General features: G+C 41.1%; 1 protein-coding gene across 7 annotated transcripts in view; it reads left to right on the forward strand.

Moving 5' to 3' along the window:
• The window catches only part of PIKFYVE (phosphoinositide kinase, FYVE-type zinc finger containing), a 63737-nt gene that overhangs the window by 22990 nt on the left and 21781 nt on the right, over positions 1-18966 (forward strand). For 5 of the 7 annotated variants that reach the window (XM_030488042.1, XM_030488041.1, XM_030488046.1 and 2 more), the window contains 11 exons: positions 1047-1194; positions 1694-1861; positions 6789-6851; positions 8913-9042; positions 9370-9550; positions 10897-10971; positions 11640-11747; positions 13515-13655; positions 14311-14437; positions 15405-16591; positions 18104-18204. In XM_030488042.1, coding sequence (XP_030343902.1) covers positions 1047-1194; positions 1694-1861; positions 6789-6851; positions 8913-9042; positions 9370-9550; positions 10897-10971; positions 11640-11747; positions 13515-13655; positions 14311-14437; positions 15405-16591; positions 18104-18204 — 2429 coding nt within the window. Of the gene's footprint in view, positions 1-1046; positions 1195-1693; positions 1873-6788; positions 6852-8912; positions 9043-9369; positions 9551-10896; positions 10972-11639; positions 11748-13514; positions 13656-14310; positions 14438-15404; positions 16592-18103; positions 18205-18966 lie in introns of those variants that run through there. The other 2 variants (XM_030488044.1, XM_030488047.1) reach the window with 2 other exon arrangements.

An 18966-nucleotide genomic window follows, 5' to 3' on the forward strand; every position in this document is an offset into this window, starting at 1 on the left:
TGTTACCTGAAAGCATTTGGTTGAGACTCTTCCATGTTCTGCAGCTTCTTACAATAAAGAATGGCTCAGCTGTCTGATGCAGCTCAGTCAGAAAGCTTGCAGCCATTAGCATTTTGTCTTCCTTATGCATTTCAGCTCTTGGCCACAGTCATGTGGTGTTTCTTTGAGATTGCCTTCATCTGGTATCTCAACTAGTCAGCTGCACTGTCTCAGTTTGCTGGTAAAAGCTTGCCCTTAGCTAGCAAGTGCTTGTGGATCCCTGTTTCTAACTATTTGTAAAGGGCTTATGTTACTAAAGGTTTAAAGCCAATCCTTGTTCTCCTCAGCTGAAAGCACTATCTGATCTCATTTCTCCTGGACAAGAGTCAGGAGACTCTTGTTGACTCAGTTGCTTGCTGACTGAGTTGCTTGCTGCACTCACTGTATCCTAAGGAATGATGGTGAGATCTGCTTGAGATGACTGGAGGCATCAGGATGGCTGATGGAAGTCACTTAGATGTTCTCCAGGTTCTCTGGCGCTCTAGCCAGGCTTTGCTTTGACACAGTAGCCCCTGCTAGAGTCTGACATGTGAGCGAAACTCTTAGAGCTACTTTGATCAGTCACAGAATTGCTTCAGTAACTTAGAATTAGCCTCCCCTAAAAGCTGCATGTGCTGGTTTCTGGGCAAAGGATACAGTCATCACCTAACTTAGATGGGGATAGCAAGCATTCAAAACTGCTTAGCTGGATGTGGTGATAGAAAATGTGCAGTAGAATAAAGTTGTTCTTTAGTGCCACTTAGTCGCAACTTGTGTGGAAGTGGGAAGGAGGCAGAGACAGAGCACGTGGGAAGTGTATAGAAATACTTGGTTCCTGTTCCAAAGAGTTCCTAATTCATGCTAAGCGGGGTGGCTGTATGACTAACGTGGCTCAGCCCACCAAGAGTATCCTCTGATTTTGAAAATGTCTGATCTGCATTTGTAACAGGCTGCTTTCTAAGGCCACTTAATATTTCAGCAGAGCTGCATTTTTAACACCCTTTTTTATTTTCTTCCTTGTCTTCTAGAGCACGGAGTTCTCAGAAACCCCATCTCCAGACAGTGACTCTGTAAACTCTGTAGAGGGGCACTCTGAGCCATCCTGGTTCAAAGACATCAAGTTTGATGACAGTGACACAGAGCAGATTGCTGATGAAGGAGAAGATAACTTAGCCAGTGAGTTTCAACTGAGTCTTGTGCTCGTTCTGCCTTCTCCCCTCTTATCCTCAGTCCTCAGAACATAGTAGTTTAACCATGTCTTGCTTTATGTGTGTGTGTGTGTGTGTGTTTGTGTGCGTGCATGGGGCCGTAAGGATTTAAGCAAACTATAACCTAACTAGTCCTCCTGTTTCTTACGGTGGATACAGTATTTTGTATTTAGTGAAGCTGGCAAAGCTTTATACTTTTAATGGAGGAAAAGCATGTAAATTGCTGCCTTCTGTTTCTGAAGCAGACTTTTGCTTGATTTGGGCTCTACAGTAATGTACTAAAGAATGCCCAATATATTAGCATGCGCACCTGAAGATAAGATTAGAACTATAAAAATACTGTATTCCTGTAGTATTGCACACTGGTCTTTATGTAGTAAAGACAATTTTTCTCCTCTCCGATACCCTCATGATTCCCATTTGAACCCTTCTCCTCCCCGTATCTTCCCCTTACCCAACACTAAAAGACTCCGCCAGCCCTAGCAAGCGCACTTCAGTCAGCAGCTTCCAGTCCACAATGGACAGTGATTCAGCCGCCTCCATCAGCCTGAACGTGGAGCTGGACAACGTGAACTTCCATATCAAGAAGCACTCCAAGTACCCACATGTGCCCCCTCACCCTGCCGACCAAAAAGGTATGAGGTAGTCACCAGCTGGAGTTGCACATGATGGAGAGCTGGGCCCTAGTAATACTGACCTATTTGGACACTACTTTTGTAGCTGTCTTACAGAGGGGGAAATACAACATTTAGTTGGCACTCGCAGTATTGATGTGCTCACCTCTGAGGAGGCTCAGTAGACCTGTTGAAACACCTTCTCTGCAGAGTGTGTAACTTCCCCTGTGACTTTCTCTTTGCGGTTGAAGCAAAGTCTCCTGCCTGTACATAATAAGGCAGATCCACATATACAGTTTCTGACTAACAGGGGTTGAAAAATAGTCTGTGCATAAACCAGTTTGCTATGTGTCTCTACAGTTTGAGATTAAACTGGAGAAGCAAGCAAGAAATAAAACCCCAAACAAAACCCGGACAAAGTTAACTTGGAAGAGGTCTGTGCTGACTTCTAATTGTAGAACACTTGTTCAAAAGAGAACATCCACTTAAGTGAAGTAGGAAGAAATCAAATACTCAGTGTTCAAGACTTCTTTGGAAATAAATAAGTACTAAATTGAAAGACTCTGAGCAGAATCCTTATGGAAAAAATAGTGTACTTGCCTGTTGAAAACTGCATTCTCAAAATTGGACAAGGGCTGACTGAAACTAGGGCTTGCCTCTGGCTTGGGTCTAGTGTATTCTAGTTGCTTTACATGCTGGGGAGCAATTGATGTCTTTGCTCTGCTTTCTCACCTAAGGTTACATCAGCTTTGTAGACTTCTATCTTTGGCTGCTCCTAAGGAGTTTCTTATTCTTAATCATTCTTTCACCCTTACCCCTTCAGTATTTCCAACTTTAAAAGATGATCCAGTGTTAAATAATGAATTGATCACAGCTGACTTTGAAAGCATTTAGACATGGGTGGGAGAGGCAAATTAGAGGGGGGATTTATTAGTGCATATTGTAGTCGCCTCTTGTTATTTACTGAAATATGTCTAGAAGAAGGGAAATCTAACTGCTTATTTCCCTCCCCAGCAAAAGGAGCAGAGTAGGGTAAAAATCTAAGTTGATGTTGGGTCTCTCAACAGCAGGGGTGGATTGTCAGTGCTACTGACACCAACTCATTGTTGGTTCTCTTCAACTTGTTTCTATTTCATGCCCTAATCAAATGAAAAGCTAATGCACCTGCAGGAAAGGAAAGGTCAGAGAATATACTGATAAATTCCTTTTAGGAAGGAGGGATGCTGGATTAAGTAAGTTTGAAACAGGCCCAGGTGTGCTGCAGTATCCTATGAATTTACAGCTGTAGCAGGTTTCTCTTTATCAGTGCATGTTGGCAGCAAAGCAGGTAGTAGTCAGTTTGGCTTGGCCAGTGTTAAAGGACTAGCCAGAATGATAGTCCTGGTTTCAGACATATTTCAGTCTTTATCTCCATATACAAAAAGCAGAACATGATGAAGGGGAAATGTAAGAGAACCTAATTGTCTCAGAAACTGTTGACCAAATCAAGGCTTCTCACAGCCACAGCTGAAGCTTTTCTGAGAAAGATTTTGATGATGGAGAGCTTGGAGAAGATCAGTGGAAAAGGCAAGTGGTGAGGGGACTGAAAGGAGAGAGATTTCTGCCTTTGAATTATATGTATTGGTAGCACTGTGCTGTCTTTGCTGAATCTCTGCTGACTGGTGTTTGTTATCTGTTCCTGAAATGTGTGGTATCTTGAATAGCAAGAAACCCCTTTTGACAATAGGGAGACTGTAATTTCATAGGTACTTAGATATTCATTAATCAAGGCCTTCAAAAGTTAGGTGGGACAATATCCTACAGTGCATACTGCAGAGCTTAGAGAAGTGAAACGGATGACTTCTAAAACTTTGTTCTGGAAATATTGAAGTCTGAGTGCAGAGACTTCCATTTTGTTTTCCTGATTTATCCTGGCTATATGTGACAAAAGATGTCATCCAGGGTGTTACAGAGTATTATAATGATTAGACAGTCAAGACTAGATAGTTGTGTTTCAATGTAAAATAGGACATGGTTATTTTAAGAACAGAGTACTATAGTTAATCAGTGACATGGTATGTTCGCTGCTATCAGGGATCAGTAACTTCCCCGTGACTGTTATGGACATGTGTATTTGGCTTGATTTCATTGAAATTGCCTTCTGTCCTTAGACTGGATGGCAGTGACTAAATTTCCTTTGAAATAATGCAGTAAAACTGAAGATCACATGCACCTTCTGAGGCTAGTAACTCAATTTCCTCACAACTGTGTAAATTACAGTCACTGGGGGAGGACTCATAGGGCAAAACATCAGTGCTAGAAGTGCAGGTCAACTTTGATCTAAGTGGTTAGTGGATTTCTTCAAATGATTAAGGGATATGCAATTTTCACCAGTCACAGAAGTCAGCTGCTTTGAAGCAATGGCCTGTGATGTACCAGCTGTGTTTTACAACAGTGTGGTTTGTATACAGTCTGAGTCTAATGGCAGGACTTCTTGTGATGTTACAGGCTGACTAATGTCTGTTGTATTTTCATGGAATTCTAGTGACTCCAAGTTAGTTGGCTTGTAGTATCTTACAAGTGAGTATAGTGACTCATTTTTAGTATCACTACCTAAAGACAATGGTACTTTATAGTGTCTCTCAAAATAGGAAACAAAGTACGGTTGCTTTCTGCATTTAAATTGCGGGAAAAGATAAGTGATTTATTTTAAAGTTGCTGTTTTTAAAGAGTTATCAATGTGGGAAACTTTGTTTTCTAAATGTCTTTGCAGCCAGATATCCTTGAGGTATTTTGGGTAGTTAGTTTTTGATGCCTGCATCTAGTTAGGAGGGGGACAGAGACGAGCATCTGAATAACCATGACACAGTTCCTTACCACCACTGCTTGCCAAGCCTTAGCATGCTGTTATCAGGAGCCCTATTGGTGCACCTTTTGGGAAGGTGCACCTCTGTTTTCAGTGGTTACTTGTGGATGCATGCATGCTTCTTTGTGTATCTAGAAAGAATGCTGAGGTTGCAGGGCAATCTGTTTTGATGTTTAACCAGAGCAGTCTGTAAGGTGTATAAAACATGTACATGCTGGTTTCCATTAGAGACCTGTGAATTTCTGTGTGCATTGTGGTATTTGGTTTCAATGATGCCCTTGAATCAGAGCTAGGAGTTTGTGTTCTGGGGTGGGTTGTTTTGGTTCTTTTTTTGTTTTGGTGAACCTGTTCAGGGTTGCTTCTAAGATAGTCACTTGATAGCTCACTGCTTACAAACAAGGCTACAAAAACCACTATAGGGACCTCCTCCTCCCCCCTGCTGCTCCTTCTTTGGAGCATGATGCATATAGGGATGATGTGGGGTAAGAAATGTGCATTAGCTACTCTCACCATCTCAAACTCACACCTGTGAGTGTGTTATCTGTCCAGTCTACAATGAGGTATGGTATCTTACCTTGTCAGGAATTTCCCCAGGGCACAATTGGAAGCAAAGTTCTAGGAGGTGAAGCTGTACTGCAGAGAAGTGTTGCTGGTTTAGAGGTGCCACCTGTGTCTTTGACCAGAGCATAACTAAGGTTAGGTTTCAGCTGCGGATAACTCCTGCCTTGGCTGTGCCAGTCAGGTACATGTGTCAGACCTAATATGAGTGTGTTCACAGTAGAGGCTGCTGCCCTAAGGCTGTTGCGAGGTGGAGAGGGATGGAGGTGCTAGTATACATGCTGATGTGAAGGTGCAGCATGACATGACTTTCTCTAGGTAGTCTGTGGGGTTGTGGGTGAATGAATGCTGAGGGTGAGCCAGCTTTTATCAAGCAGTAGATTTCTTGTAATGTTAAACTCTTAATCTAAGCATGAGATGAAAGGAACCTGCAAATAACTGTTAAGCTGCAAGGGGGGCTCACAACTTCTCTTTGGTACATTGGTATTCTGTTGAGTATATGTTTGCAAACTGGGCAACTGCGGAGAAGCTGAGGTTTTGAAAATGGTGGCATGTAAAGGGTCTATTGAGTGCTGCTGTTCAGAGACTTGTGATTGATTGTGTCCCGTCAACTTTCTGTTGCTTTCTGTTGGTGTGTGAAAGCTGCCTGGCTTGCATTCTGTTTGTGACAGTAGGTCTGGACCATTCTCAGGGGATGTGATAAAGGGTTAGCTTCAGACTTTGGATTATTGCACTGTATAAGCAATTGAATTATTGCTCTTCTTTTTCCACTGTACACTTCCTTTTTGGGAGCAAGGAACTAACTAAAGGCACAACAATCTAATGGCCTGTAGAGAAAACAAGCTTTTTGTAGCCAGCCAGCCTGCATCAAGACCTAGCAAGCTAAACAAGGGTGGTAGATGGAGCTTCATCCTCTTTCCCTTATGTAAAGTGAGATTTCTTACTTTCATTTGTTGCTGGGAGTCCACCTCTGTCAGCATTGATTCCTGAAAACACTTTAAACTGTTCTAGGCTTTAGACTTCTAGGTTTTCAAAGGCAGCCTCTTTTGTTTCTTTCACTATGTAAGCTGAAGTTCTCAGCCATAAGATTTATCTTAAGAACTTCATTTGAATGTGAGAGCAAGATGGCTTTTGAAGCTGCATTTTTAGTCCAAAGTGAGGAGGCTATTCCCTGTCTGGACATTCCTGTGGTGTCTGCCTGCAGCTTAGCACATTTGTATTCAGATCGAGAAAAGTGTGGTCTGGGTCGATTGGAAAAGCAAACTTTTAGCTCAGTCTTTGCTTGTGTCTCCTTTGTTTGTTTTGTTTCTTCACAGTAATAAGTACTATTTTCTTGTCGTCTTAAGAACTTTTTGATAGAACAAGAATGAGAGGATATTCTTGTCTTTACCACTCGTCAAGCTGTTGCTAAATTGGTGACTAAACACTTAGATGAGTAATGCTGCTGCTTCTGGTGTGGGCGTGTACATCGTAATTATATGGGCACACCAGTGTAACCTGTCATTTTTTTGTCTCCGCCTATCTCCCTCTTCTCTCTTCTTTCAGAGTATTTGAATCCTGAGAACGGAGGGCAGCAGATGTTCTCTATAAGTGATGCTTTTATTAAAGGTAAGGAGAGGCTTAAAATGTTGCTATTGTGCGGTTTTAATATAATGATGGAAACTCCTCAGTACTCCTTTAATAGGGGCCTTGACCCTTTAGAAATATTTACTTGACAGTAAATCTGAACTTATTTGTGGCAAAACTGATAGATAAGCTATACTGTAACTTTTTTGAATGCACTTTCAAGCTTAAATTTCTTTCACTTTTTGGGTTTGTCCAAAGAAAAGCTTTTACTTGTTATTATTATTTTTAAGTAAGTGTAAGTGCCAGATCTCTTCACAACTTTCCCACCCACAAACTTATGCAACCGATTTTTAACTTTCTGTGCAAGCAAATGAAGATGTGATTATGATTAATTGCTCTGCTTCTACAGAGCGGCTTAAAGCTTCATCTCTTAAATCTTTCTGGGTTTCCTGTCATTACTACCACCACTACTACTTCTGAAATGTACTTCTGAAATTGCCATTAGATGCAGTTGTGAGTTTTAAAACCCATGTGCCCTGTAGTATTGTGACCAGATGAACTTGTGGGCTTTTTTTTCTCCCAGTTAATGCTATTGATTTTGGTGAGCTTGTAAAAGGAGTAAGTAAGGGGGAAACCCCAATGTCTGTGCAGTCAGAAAATAAAGTCTTTGATGAAACCAATGCTTAGTTTTTAACTGAGCTTTTGCAGGAGAAAGGAAAGGGGAAAACAATGTGTAACTTCTGTTAATCTTCTGCACAGCTAATTTTGGGTATGGAACATCTGGAACAAGTTAACTGTTGTTTTTAAAGTCCTGTTTCTTTCCATTCATCCTTCTCAGATTACTATTGTATAAGGATTTTGCAGTTGGATCATGCACTCTGAGGAGTTTTGAACTCTGAAGGCTTACTACTTGCTGATGAAAATTTTTACACTACTAGTGTATGTAACTTATAATCGGCCATTATGAGAATGGGGAAGCTTATAACTTCCCTCTATAATATCATAATACCTGTATGGGAAATAATCTAGTAATTCTTTCAAAGCACATAAATCTCTGCTGAAAGAACCTCCAATCTTAGTACTGCAGACCAGAGAAGTTTTAAGGAGTTTACTACAGAAGTTAGTGATTGAAAGTGGCAGGCCTACTCTAATTGAGGAATATTTTATGCTGTTGAAATGAGCTTTCTGTTTCCAAAGCAGAAATGTCTACAGTTCATGCTGATATTTAAGGTTTAGAAAAAAATGTATTCAGTGGATATAGCCTTCATTGGCATCCTGTTTGTCGTAGCAGAGATACACCTATCTATATGATGGTTATGTGGATGGAGATGAGAAAATGTGCTGAGATCTTTTGAAAAGCTTGTGCCACTTTCTTGACTGGGAATCTTTGAGAATTCTGTAATATTAAATACTGTGACATAGCCTAGATGAACAAGCCTGCTGGCAGCTCTGTCTGCACCTGAACAGCAAGGAGGTGGTGTGTGGGGTCAGGGCTGCAAGTCACATAAAGGGTCAAAAGTCTGACATATGAATTGGTAGCATAGCATTTCTTTAAAATCTGTTTGGGAGATGTGCTAAGCAAGGCCGCTACAAAGATATTTTTGATACCTGTGCTGAAGCCCGAATGAAATAACTAGGTCTTTTAATGCCACTTATATGTAGATGTCTTCAAAGCAGCTGTTTTTTGTTGATCAAATTAATGCCTTGGACCAATATTCCAAGTCTTAAAGGTGTTATGGTTATGTATTATGAATGTACATGATATTTTGCATTTGCTGCTTATTTATAGCCAGAACTGGGATATAAGATTCTGTTTTTTAATCTTGTCTTAAACTTGGTAACAATTCAATTCCAGAAGAGAAAACTAGTCTATACTGGCAGTACAAGAATTTTAGTAGCTCACTTTGGCTTTGTAGACTCATCACTTTTATACTCAATACTGTTTGCACCATCATATTACCATGACATCTAGCTCAAACTCAGTAATTCAAGAGGCTTAGACTTACGTATTACCAAAGTCTTTCCGTTTCAAACTAGCCTTTCAGAAAGATACAGGCATTCAATTGTGACCTTATATTAATAAGGTTTGTTTGTCTCTTGCAGAGTCGTTGTTCAACAGGAGGGTGGAGGAGAAGTCCAAAGAACTCTTTTTCACACCCCTAGGCTGGCACCACAGCAATCTGGATCTGCTGAGGGAAGAGAATGGGGAGAAACAAGCTATGGAAAGGCTGCTGTAAGAAATACATAGAAAAAGGAATTTTTGTCTTGACAAGTCCTGAAGCCGCTCTATTCCACCAGCTTTCAGTGGGACTTGATCTACAATGAACAATACAAGGATTTAATTTGAATTAAGAAAACCACATTTTTATAGTTTATTTTGATTGCTTATTTCCCTGTGATTTTTATATATTGAAGGACCAGAGTTGAACATTCTAGGCAGCTCTTCCTTCAGAGACTTCCTGCATTCTAAACGTTAAGAAATTTTCTTCTGAAATGCAACTTCAACTAATCGTTGTTCTGTATTTTTCTCATGAGACATCTTTTGTTTTGCCTTTTTCAGGTCTGCTAATCACAACCACATGATGGCACTGCTTCAGCAGCTTCTGTACAATGAGTCCCTGTCACTGTCCTGGAGGGATATCATTGTACCTGTGGTCTGCCAGGTAGTTCAAACTGTACGGCCTGATGTCAAGAACAGAGATGATGACATGGATATCCGCCAGTTTGTCCATATCAAAAAAGTAAGTATCAAACAGTGGATGTAGGGAAATAAAAGCTTGCAGCTGATGGCAGCACCCCTTGTTTGAAGAGTCCCCTTCATGCTGCCCCCAGCATGTTTAGTGGTGTAATTGGCCAACGTAGCCTTTGGGTAAGGCGGGGTTCTAGAAAAAGTTGCACAGGAGGAACTTTGCATACTGTGAAAGGTGCTTCAATGCCCTGGAGCTCATCTCTTCTTTTAGGCTGCAGAAAGTGGCAAAGAGCAACACCTCTTTAATGACTTGCTTCCTTTTTTGGTTTTTGCTTGTTTTGTGTTTGGATTGAAGATGCACTGAGTGCTGGGTAAGTAGCTTGCAGAACTGTGTAGTCATCTGTTACTCTGTAACTATCCATTATGGAGGATTGGACTCCTCCCATGTGAAGTACAATGACTTTCCTCAAGAGGAAAACTTAATTGCTATAGGATAGCGCATCCAGTTTTGCCAGATGGCGCAGTGTTGACATTGTTGAACTGTAAAGCTGGAGTTGTGGCATGCAGAGTTTCTTCTGAGAGGCTGATGTGAAACTGACATCCAAGGAAACTAGTATGACTGAGGATCAAAGGCTTGGCCTTGTTTTTCTTTGACAAAATTCACCTCGGGAGGCCTTTTTTATTTGGAAGCCATGTAAGGTATGAGGAGAACCTCATAGTCCTGGTGGTAGCTCTGTGGCATCTCTTCAGGCAGCATCAGTTGTTGGTGCCTCTCCTGAATCTTCAATTCAAAGAGCAGATGTTCAGAGGTGAAAGCTGTCTGCTCTTTTCACATGCTGATAACAGAAATGTACTGAGTCTTTCTGTTATCAGAAATAGACTCAAACGGTTACTTAGAAACCTTTCATGTTTATTACTCATGTGATTGGTTGTAACTGTAGGCACACTAGTCAAGTGTTTGATGTGTTCAGATAGTAGGTAGAAGTTTGGGTTGTTTTTTTTTCTCTCCTTTTTTGTTTTCCTTCCCTTCTTTCTTTTTCCTACAACTTGTTTGATGTCAGTGGAAATGGCATGTGCAAAGGAATGTGCTCCTGATGGCCTATAGAAGTTAGGTTCCCTTATCTTCCAGAATGTACCCAGTTTAACAAATATGCATTTGTTGGTAGGGGCATAGAGATCCTGGAACTTAATATGTGTTTTCGTGTTGTTCTTAGTTTGCCAGACTTTAGAGGAAAAGATTTGTGTGTCTAGCATGGCTGTATCTGATGTTTCATCTGATAGCTGAGGGTGCAGCTGAAGTTTGCACATCAGCTACAATAGGTATTTTATGTATTATGTTTACTGCATTAGAAATTATGGGAGTGTATGACAGTTCTAAAATGTTCTTTACTTTATTAGATTCCTGGTGGAAAGAAATTTGACTCCATGGTGGTGAATGGATTTGTTTGCACTAAGAATGTTGCACACAAAAAGGTAACGTAAGATTGACTAATCAAGTGCTGGCTAATAGTGCATGCTGAGGAAACAAGTGTGCTGTGACTTCCTTTTTGTGTCATAAAGCATCTGTCACCAGTCAGGAGGATTGCAAGCTTTCTCTAGTTTGAGTCCCTAAACAAGAATGGCTTTTAAAGCATTTCTTTTCCAAGTTGTTTTCTTTTAGCTCAGAGATTTGGGGGGGGTGAGGGAGGAGGAAGCTTTCCTCATATACATATAGAAAAAACATCCTTTCTAACCCTACCACCCCAGAAGGCATCTAATAATTACCCCAGGTTTTAGCTAGAAAAAGACATTTGTAGTTCTGGCTTATGACTATATTGTAAAGTGAGCCTTTAAGTAAAGCAGGAGGTTAAGATAGAAGTGATTTGGATGGAGCCTCCAAAGTGTATCAAGACTTTGGCGTTCTTGGAGGTGACTGTAGAAACCTCTAATATTGCACTCTTACTGGACAGTAGGTGTGAAATTCCAAAACTGGGTGTAATATCTTCATAAGAAGGAAGAATGTGTAGTTGGGTCTGCAGGTGGGGTAGCTGGGTCACTTTTAGGAGAGGGGTTAATCGTGGGAAGTCTGTCTTCTTTTCTGGTGTACACTTTCTCTTCCAAATGATGTATTTTTGTTTTAACAATTTTTGTGTCTCTTTTAGATGAACTCTTGCTTAAAAAATCCTAAAATTCTTCTGCTGAAGTGCTCAATTGAGTACCTCTATCGAGAAGAAACAAAGTTTACCTGCATAGACCCTATAGTACTTCAGGTAAGAGCATGCTTTTGTTCTTGGTTAAAACAAAAGATGATGATCAGCACACATCCGATTGTTTTTTCAGTGTGTAAGGTGCAGTTGAGAGACTGAGATTGCGTAGGAAAGAGACAAATTTCCTTATCTAGCAGTTAGCTGAGAAAACTGCTGCAGTAAAGACAGTACAAGCTTGTGGTCTTGCGCTGAGGGGTTTTGTCATCAGGTTACGTGTACTGAGAGTGATCTTCTGATCCTCACAATTAAATGCAGCATTTTAGAAAATGTGGGGTTTTTTTAATGATAAACTGTATAAGGAACATACAGTTCAGAAGATCAGAGCTAGATACAATTTAGTGCATGAAGAAATATTAGAAAAGTTAGTGTAGGTGAGGGTTAAATTGCACCCATGTTATTTCTTGTCAGGCTTGAAAAAATGGAACAACCACCAACCTAATGAGTGACGAACTACAACGTGCCACTGGAGACAGGTGCCCTGCCCCTATGGGCAGGGAGGTGCTTCAAGTATGAGAACACTGAAATGGATAGACCTTTTCTTTAACACACTGCATTCGTGTTTGAGAATTGGTCTTAAGGTGTTGGTCAGGATACTCATAAAAAGTGTATCTGGTGCCCTACAGGCTTTGGGTCATAATGTTGGTTTCTGTATTTGACTACTTCCTTAGCATGCATCTAAACCCACTTTTGTTTGGTGATTAATAGAGATGATTACAGGTATGAAAGCTTTAGCAATAAAACTTTTCTCTGCCTAGTGAGTTGGTTTTCTAGTAAAAGCTTCAGCTGAGACCTGTCCTTTGTCTGGATGGGATAGAAGTATCTACTTTATCTTCTAAATATTGGCCTCTGTGATTATTTCAGCATCTGCTTCGGAACATGATCGTAACTATTTGTGTATCTGCATTCAAGTCTTATAGGACAGAAAATACTACAGAAATACTATTTCATTTGAAAAGATTAGCTTCTAGCAAAAGCTTTATCTTTGCTGCACTACAGTGAATGTTTGTGGACAAACTGCTTTTGTGGTATCTTCCTCTTGCACAGAACTTCTAAAACCTGACTGATGTGAGCTGCATTAACACAATAGAGAGTACCTGGCTTGGGAAGTTACATCCTCCTCAGTGTAGGCCTTTAATTCAAATGGAGTTGAAGCTCTACTTTCTCTTTCTGTGCATAGTAATAGAAGTGTGGAGCAGGTAGTGAAATGAAGCCAGAAGGTGGGCATGTTTAGACGAGCAGTTTTTTGTGCACAGCATTTTGGATCCCACTCCGGGAGCACTGTCTCCAAGTACAGATTTAGGGACTGAGGGTCTGCGTACAGACTTGTAGAGGCGCAGAACACTGGCATACTGTTAGTGAATGGAAGTGTCTCTGAGTGCCAGCACTCAACATTAGCATGTATCTAAAGATAGCAAACATGATACTGCAAACTGCTTTGGTTTAGGATGCTTTAATTCTAGCAGCTTTCAAACATAAAGACTTCTTCCATGTAAGGATATAAGGTTCATGTATGTTTTTTTGGATTCTGCTGCAAGTCTCTTACTTCTGTCGCGGGACTACATCCTTGTGTGCAATTAGCGCATATAACAAATTACTAATAAACTGGGTATTGTGCTTTGGGGGTGAGGAAATGTGCACAATGGGCAACTGATGGTGGCTTCTGGATAGCTGGTTTCCCTGTTTTGTGGGAAAGGTCTTGTATAAATGAGAGAAAGTAATATTAAGATGGGTTAGTAGTAGTTAACTGCCATACTTTGTTCCTGTCTGCAGGAAAGGGAGTTCTTGAAGAACTATGTACAGCGGATAGTTGATGTCAGGCCTAATTTGGTCCTTGTTGAGAAGACTGTGTCCCGAATTGCTCAGGACATGCTCTTAGAGCATGGTATCACCCTGGTCATCAATGTCAAGCCGGTGAGCATTTCCTGTCAAAGTCAGACTGGGCCTTGTGGTAAATCTCTTAACTTCTTGTAGCAAGCTCTCTGGAGAAAGCAGAGTTGTCTTATTTTCTCCTCTAACCAAACCTCGGCTCTCTTTTAATGGTACTTCTCTTCCAAAAAGACAGGACAGGCAGACCTAGAGAGTAACTTTTCCTCACCTCTTCACAGCTACGCTGTCTGCTGTGTCTTTATACCCTGGCTTGGTTCTAGTTAACTCTAACACCTATTTGTAGCAAAACCTGCGTGGGTCCACACTGATCGCCAGAGAGCCTGTCTGTTCCTGTGGGGCAGGGTACAGACAGCCAAACAGAGCAGCTGTGGGAGTTGGCTGAGCTGATAGCCAGCACTGACCACACTGTACCTCCTGGAACTCTTTTCACTTGAATAGATGCAGGTATCTCCAAGGAAGGGCGCAATCTTACCTCTCACCAGAAATATTTACTGCTTTTTTAAGATTCTTGTGTATTGTGGGTGCGTGTTTGTGTGACTGGGTTTAACCCAGAGTTTGCATCTCAGTGAGGGGTTTCCTTGGTCACACTGGCTTGCTTGTTTGTGTTTTAAGAGCAAGCTAAAAATTCCAGTGCCCTCTTTGCACAGTAAATTCTTACTGTTCTTTCCATTTTTTACAGCAAGTGTTAGACCGGGTGAGTCGAATGACCCAGGGAGACTTAGTGATGTCAATGGATCAACTATTGACTAAACCACGTTTGGGAACCTGTCATAAATTTTATATGCAAGTTTTCCAGTTGCCCAATGGTGAGTAAACTTGGCGTGTCTTAGCTTGTGTTTGTGAAAGGGTAAATGTTTTGCTTCTCTTAACTGGATCTAAAGTGTTGGGTGCCTTGTGTGATCAAGTATTATCCTTCCTACTCATCTTTCTTTACTTCTGTTATATCTTGGAACTACAGTAAACTGGCTGTGGACACAAAAGCATGATCTAACTAAGATGAGACACACTAGATTTTAATTAGGCTGAAAATACTGCAAAATGGAGAATTCGTAGTCTGTCAGGGCACCTGTTCAGTTGCTTCACCGTCCTCACCATAAAGAATTTTTCCACATAGAAACAGAGCCAGTACAGCCTGGGTTGGAAGGGACCTCAAAAGATCACCTGATCCTACTGTAACATACCCAATCAAAACTTGCCTTGTTGTGATTTGTGCACACTGCCCCATGTCCAGTTATTGTGCACCTTTGAGAAATCATGTTCCTTTTCCTCTGTAACTTCTTTTCAGCAGTGGAAGTCTGTGAAGGAAGAAATGCTCCTTGACAGGTTTCCAGTGGTGTTAGCACACATAGGTGCTGTTCATGTAAATCTTTGTGGAGGTGCAGTTTTTGTGTCTCTTCCCCTTCCACTTCCCCATGCCACCTTCCAGCCTTTAAATTGGACTCAAAATCATGTAGGCTTTTAACTCGTAACAATGAGCCAATGTGCCTGGGATAATAGTGGTTTTCTTTTGCTTTACTGCTGCAGAGTGTACAGTGATCTTAGAATAGGCTGTTTAGGCCAACATGTTCCATATGGCCTTCACTTGAACTTTTTGATGATTTGTTTTGCTTGCAGAAAAAGTTATTTCAGTACAGAGATGTGAATTTCTGCAGCTGGACTGTGTTACCAACGTTACTTGCTCTTAGTCTGTTACAGTCTCTTCAGTGTGTGAGATAGCTAACAGCAGGTTAGCTGTAGTTCTCATCCTAACTCCTATGTTGTTTTTCCTTCTAGATCAGACAAAAACCCTGATGTTCTTTGAAGGGTGTCCCCAGCACCTGGGTTGCACTATCAAGTTGTGTGGCGCTGCAGAGTACGAGCTGGCCCGTGTGAAGGAGATCCTGATCTTCATGGTCTGTGTGGCTTATCATTCCCAGCTGGAAATTTCTTTCCTTATGGATGAGTTTGCCATGCCCCCTACTCTGACCAGAAACACCTCCTTTCACTCCCTTATTGAGGAGCCAGGAGATGAAGATGAACAACAGAACCTCTTCAATGGTGAGGATTTCAGCACAGCAGTCAGAGACATTGAACTATCCTCTGAAAAGCTGCCTGTAATCTCAGAGTCTGTGTCCTCTGATGAGGTCAGCTTGCTTGAACAAAGAGGTTTATTTGAGAGAGATGACCAAGAGAACAGTCAACTGGAAATGGAATCTTCAAAACAGCAAGAGCGCCACAAATTGGAGTCACAATTTCCAGTGTTCAACTCTGTATCTCCTGCAATACCTGAAACATCCCTGCTGCCCCTCCATGGTATGGACCAGCACTTGGTTGCTCTGGATAGCCAGACACTAGAGTCCTTTCAACAGGCAGATGATCTGCAGGAGTCCAAGAGTCAGATGAGAGTCTTCAGAGACCCTCTCCAGGATGATACTGGTTTATATGTCACGGAAGAAGTAACTTCTTCTGAGGATCGTCTCAAGACTTACTCTGCAGCATTTAAGCAGGAATTGAAAGATGTCATTCTTTGTATTTCTCCTGTGCTGATGTTCCGTGAACCATTTCTTTTGACTGAAAAAGGCATGAGGTGCCCTGCCCGGGATTACTTCCCTGAGCAAGTTTATTGGTCTCCACTTCTTAATAAGGAATACAAAGAGTTGGAGAGCAGAAGGAAGAGGCAGTTATTGCGGGATCTCTCTGGACTACAAGGGATGAATGGGAGTATTCAAGCCAAGGCTATTGAAGTCTTACCTTCTCATGAGTTGGTCAATACTAGAATAGCAGAACATCTAGGTGATAGCCAGAGCTTGGCCAGAATGCTGGCTGACTATCGGGCCAGAGGAGGGAGGATACTACAGAAAAATGCAGATCCCTTTGCCCAAAGTAAGGATGTGTCTAGTGTCCCTACTGGAAAAACTGGCTGCAGGATTGAAGAGGATGAGAAGGGACTGGCTCAGAGTGAATCCTCATGGTCTCATAAGGTAAGATTCAAAGCTATACTGCTGAAAACCCAGGTTGCATCAGTTTTGCCTGGTATTACAGAAGGTGTAGTGTCTCATTAAATGTTAAACCAGAATTAGGGTTGGTGATTAGTTTTTTTTGTGTGTTTTTGGTTTTGTTGTTGATTTTGGTTTTTTTTTTTTTTTTTTTTAATGTGTGTTTTTGGTTTTGGTTTTTTTTGTGTGTTTGCTTTTTGTTTTGTGTTTTGACTGGGTTGAACCTGCATTTTAGCTTGTAGGGCTCTGGGCACATAAACAAGCCAGTATAACCAGGGACTGTATGGATTTAAGAAAGCAGAACAAGAGACTGACTGCAAAATTTCTCTGAAAAGGGAAGAGGTTATGAGACTGTACTTTTTGAGAAATGCACAAAGTCAGCCCAGAATCAATGTATTACATGGCCTGCTCAGCTCAGCTGTACATGACTGATTTCTGCAAATGAGTTCATGGAGGGGGGGCAAACTTAAAGAAGTAGTTTCTGAAACCGAGCTTTCTTGCTGCTTGTGTGGTGATTTCTAAAAGCGTAATATCCATCTTCAGAGGGCTTCATGTCATGGAAAGAGCAGTAAGCTGTAATTACAGTGAAGTATTTGATTGGAAAAGTTTGAGTGATCTGAGGAAAAGGAAGAATCTTGTAATGGAGGGGGGGAATCTTCTTCGAAAATTCAAAGTAAGGGAATATGTGATTGTAATCAAAATATTTAAAGTTTTGGGAAACTGCTATTGAAAGTAACTAATTTGTATCTGAAAAAAAAGATCTTGGGACTTTCTTGTACTGAAAGCTGTTCAGGAAAATAGTCTACGAACAACAGTAGCAGAACTGATCTCTTGAAATAGTCAAACATCTGCTCCCTGAGCCAATCAGCCCTCAAGCTCTTGAGCAGAAGTCACTATTTAATGGTGCTTAAATGTAAATCTGTATAGCTTCACAGGCCATAATCTTACAAACTGTAAGACTAGCCCTTGCTCTGGATCAGACTGGTTGATGCTGTTTTAAATTTATTCCGTGATCAAAGAAAAGTATTTGGTAACTTCATAGTTCTGTAGGGTGTGGAAGGGGAAACAGCTCCATTCCAGCAGCAGTGGTAAATCTCTTCACAGAGGACAGTAAATTGAAACTTTTTCTATAGCCTGAATGAGTAATTGAGACGGAGTTTTGACTGCAAGGTGTCCTAAACTGTACAGTGCTTTGGAGACTCTGGATGTTTGTCTTGGGGCTTTTGTTATTTTACATTTCCTTTACCTTTCCACAGAAACACATATGTGATTGCTTTCATTATGCATATTAGTTATGCTGTTTTAAAACTGCAGTTAACAATTATATGTAGTACAAGTCTGCCTGAAGCTCAGAGATAGTGCAAGGTTAATCTGTACAAAAGGAGCAAGCAGAGATTCATCTTTAAATAAAATTACTGGAGTAGAATTTTGTCATCAGGAGTTGTGTGCAGATGGAGGTGTCTGTAACCAGTAAATGAATTGTTCTCTCTCTACCAGGTGGATTGCCTGAGTCCGGTAAACCATCAGAGGCTCTGTGTTCTCTTCAGTAGCTCTTCTGCTCAGTCCAGCAATGCTCCAAGTGCCTGTGTTAGCCCCTGGTATGAAAACTACTTCTCTACAGCCTGTATTGTTGCTATCTTTTTTACCTAAATGAAGGTCAGTGCTTGCTTCATAGTGGTATTTGAGGACTTCTTGGCAGGTTATGCCCATCCTGCAACAGGAACTGTTGCCAGAAGAATTTTGTCTTACCTCGTCAGGTGGATCCAGAGCAGTATCCCATAGCCTTTGTAATCCCCAAGGCATGAATGGGAAAGCCAAGCCTAAAAATGAATAGTTTAGTTGGTCCTATCACTGCAGAGTAATGTGTGTGTGCGGAAGGCACTGCATGCAGTTTTGTGGGAAAAAATTGGTGTATATAAACACAGAAGAATGTCCAAGCCCAAAAATAAGCCTGAAGAGAATCTCAGAATACTTCTAGATTGTATTGAGAGTGGTGTTTGAATATATTGCTGCATTTCTCATTTTATTGTGAGCAACATGAAGAGCTTTAACTATTTCTATCTTAGGGGGCTGTAATTTGTTAATTGTGTGCAACTTACGGCATGCTTCTAGCTCTACTAGACAGGACAAGTCTTAGTGTTTCAACATCTCGCTCACCTGAAAATACAGAGATGGTGCTCTCACAGGGAAAGGTCTAGTGTTCCTGTAAAAGCTTAGGCATGAACCAAAGTATGTGGTGATAAGCTCACTAAACAGCAACAATAGGAGGATGTGTATTACCAATATTAGAGATGTCTGAATTGTTATACTTAAACTGATAGACATTTTAAGTGACTTGGTCACCTCAGGTTCTAAGAAAA

Source organism: Strigops habroptila, chromosome 5 (assembly GCF_004027225.2).
Source record: "Strigops habroptila isolate Jane chromosome 5, bStrHab1.2.pri, whole genome shotgun sequence".
Taxonomy (NCBI): domain Eukaryota; kingdom Metazoa; phylum Chordata; class Aves; order Psittaciformes; family Psittacidae; genus Strigops; species Strigops habroptila.